Raw genomic sequence first — 2388 nt, forward strand, 5'->3', positions numbered from 1 at the left:
CCAGTCTCATCTCTCCCTGGAGGCTTTGCCAGCCTCTGCTGCTCTCTCCCTTCTCCAGACCTTTACAGCACCGCGCCTGTGCCACCAACGCAGCTCGTAGCTCCCACCTCACTGTTTTGTCTCATCTGGTAGAGAAGGATGAGCACGAGCTTTCATATCGCCAGATAGTACCGGACGAGATGATCGTGTCTACTGTTGATCAGGTCTTTTGCTTCGAACAACTTTCTTAACCTCCCTGAGCCTCAGACCTTCATCTGTAGAGCAGCTGTGAGAGTATGAGGTGCCAGGCTCGGTGACTTGACCCACAGGCTCAAAAGAGTTAGTCTCTATAATTATAAATTCAATGCGATAAATGTACTGATAAAGTACAATGAAAGAACTAGAAGAGAAAATCTTAATACAAGGGTTACTAGTGATGGTGTGTGACTGCTCCATATTACCTTCACAACCATTAGAATGAGGGGTTTTATCAAACGACTCGTGTGCGCATCTTATTTACATCATCCATTTGCTCCTTGCAGACACCGCTCTGCTCCAGGCGGGGCTGTCTCTGCCACACCCTGGCATCATGCTTGCTCAGTCTACTGCGGTGCTTTTGCTTACGATATCCATCTGGCTACACGCCACCCCTCCTCTCTCCAAGAGTCCTAATTCTGTTTCCTTAAAGGCTCAGTTTAAAACATGGAGCCCTTAAGGAATGTCTGGTCCCCCTTGTAATGGTAGTACCCATGCTCTCGAGTGCTTTCAAAACAACCACCTGTTTAGTTTGTGTGCCGGTGTCACCTGCTAGCCCTTACTCTCTCCCGCTAACCAGTTACAGGCTCATGCAGCTAGGGGAACAAGTCATCATCTTTAGTCCTTCATAATATTCAGTATGCATTTCTTGAATGCCGGTGTCATGCTGGGCAGAAAGGACCCGAGGGCGATATAGCACAGCCTCCATTTCTTCATTCAAGAGATCTAGTGAGCCCTGGGTGCAGCTTCTCTGTGAGATACTGAGAATTAAGAATTAAATGGGACACAGTCCTTGTTGCACTCAGTCGCTAGGAATGCTTCGTGAAGTGCAAGACACTGGATTTTCACTAAATGCTTGTCGAGAAGATGAACGAAATGCTCGACAAGACTCATTCTGTAATCAGCAAATGTGTCTGCCGTGTCTGTGTCAGGCACTCATAAACCACGGGACACAAGAGACAATGAACCTGTTCTAAGAGCTTCCCTTTTAGGTAGAGCGGGATAGAGGAGGCAGACAATATACAAGTAAGTCAGCATGAAACAGCAGACAAGGGCTGTAAACCACAAAATGGGGGTGGGGGGGTACGTCAGAGCATATCTGGTGGGGTCAGAGAAGACCTCCTTCAGGAAGTAATGTTTGGGCCGAGTCGATTGATGTGAAGGTGCCAGCCCCATGAAGAACATTTCTGGGCAGAGAACAGCTGGGGAAAGGCCCGTGGTCGGAGCGTACGTGGAATGTGGAGGGTTGGTAGTGTGGACATGCAGAGGCCGGCCCAGGTCACAGCGGGCCTTGAAGGCCAGAATAGGAATTTTATTCCTATTCACAGAGTGCTGTGAAAACCATATGAGAGCTTAACAGTGGGATAACGTCGTCTGATATGTGATAACCCAGATTACCCAGGCTGCTGAACGGAGAGCGGATCGTTGGGAATGGGCGGACGTGTGCGGCCCAGCTGGGAAGGATGCAGAGGTTATGGTGGCTTAGCTAAGGGAGATGGCACTGCTCATGCGAAGAGCAGGTAGATAACAGGCTCTGTTTTTGTTTGGGCGAGTAGCCGCGGGGAGGACTCTGTATAGAACACGTTCCCCCCAAAAATCCTCTGTCAAGGAAATGCACTTGGGAATGGTGGGAAGAGCATGGGTTTGGAGTCAGGCAGATCCAAGCCCAAATTTTAACTCCCCCACTTCCCATTTTTGAATGAGTACGCCTCGCCAAGCTCCAGTTTCCTTAGGTACGAAAGCAGGGCGTGAAGTTATGCTGTAGGTTTTGTTGAGACTCTTGAGACCAGTAATACAGAGCCCCTGTCTCCAGGGAGTAGTAGACGCTCAACAAATGGCACTAAGCTTCCCTGCTTAGAGAAGCTTAATCCTGAGTATAAAATTATTAGGTGTAATGGTATTTGTAATAAATTAAAGATTTCCTTATAAGCACGTGAAACATCTGTAACTTGCAGGGTAATAGTACTTCCCAGTAGCAGCCCAACCTGCAAACTCACAGCGACTACAGAACTGCGGAGACCTCAGCGTCTGCCATCGGGCCTTGAACCTCAGACTTTCAGTCACCTGGGGAGTCTGGTAAAATGTCAGGCCTTGGCCAGGACATTAAACAAAGTCACTTCTGCTCTATGGGGGCAGAAAGGGGTGGGGGAGACT

The 2388-nt window shown here is 48.7% G+C and overlaps 1 protein-coding gene across 1 annotated transcript in view; it reads left to right on the plus strand.

The window, feature by feature from the left end:
• TDP1 (tyrosyl-DNA phosphodiesterase 1) overlaps window positions 1-2388 on the plus strand; it is a 73122-nt gene that overhangs the window by 29964 nt on the left and 40770 nt on the right. The window contains exon 14 of the mRNA XM_023528867.1: window positions 59-203. Coding sequence (XP_023384635.1) covers window positions 59-203 — 145 coding nt within the window. The remainder of the gene's footprint in view (window positions 1-58; window positions 204-2388) is intronic.

The sequence above is a fragment of the Pteropus vampyrus genome, unplaced genomic scaffold, assembly GCF_000151845.1.
Source record: "Pteropus vampyrus isolate Shadow unplaced genomic scaffold, Pvam_2.0 Scaffold32, whole genome shotgun sequence".
In the NCBI taxonomy this organism is placed as follows: Eukaryota; Metazoa; Chordata; class Mammalia; order Chiroptera; family Pteropodidae; genus Pteropus; species Pteropus vampyrus.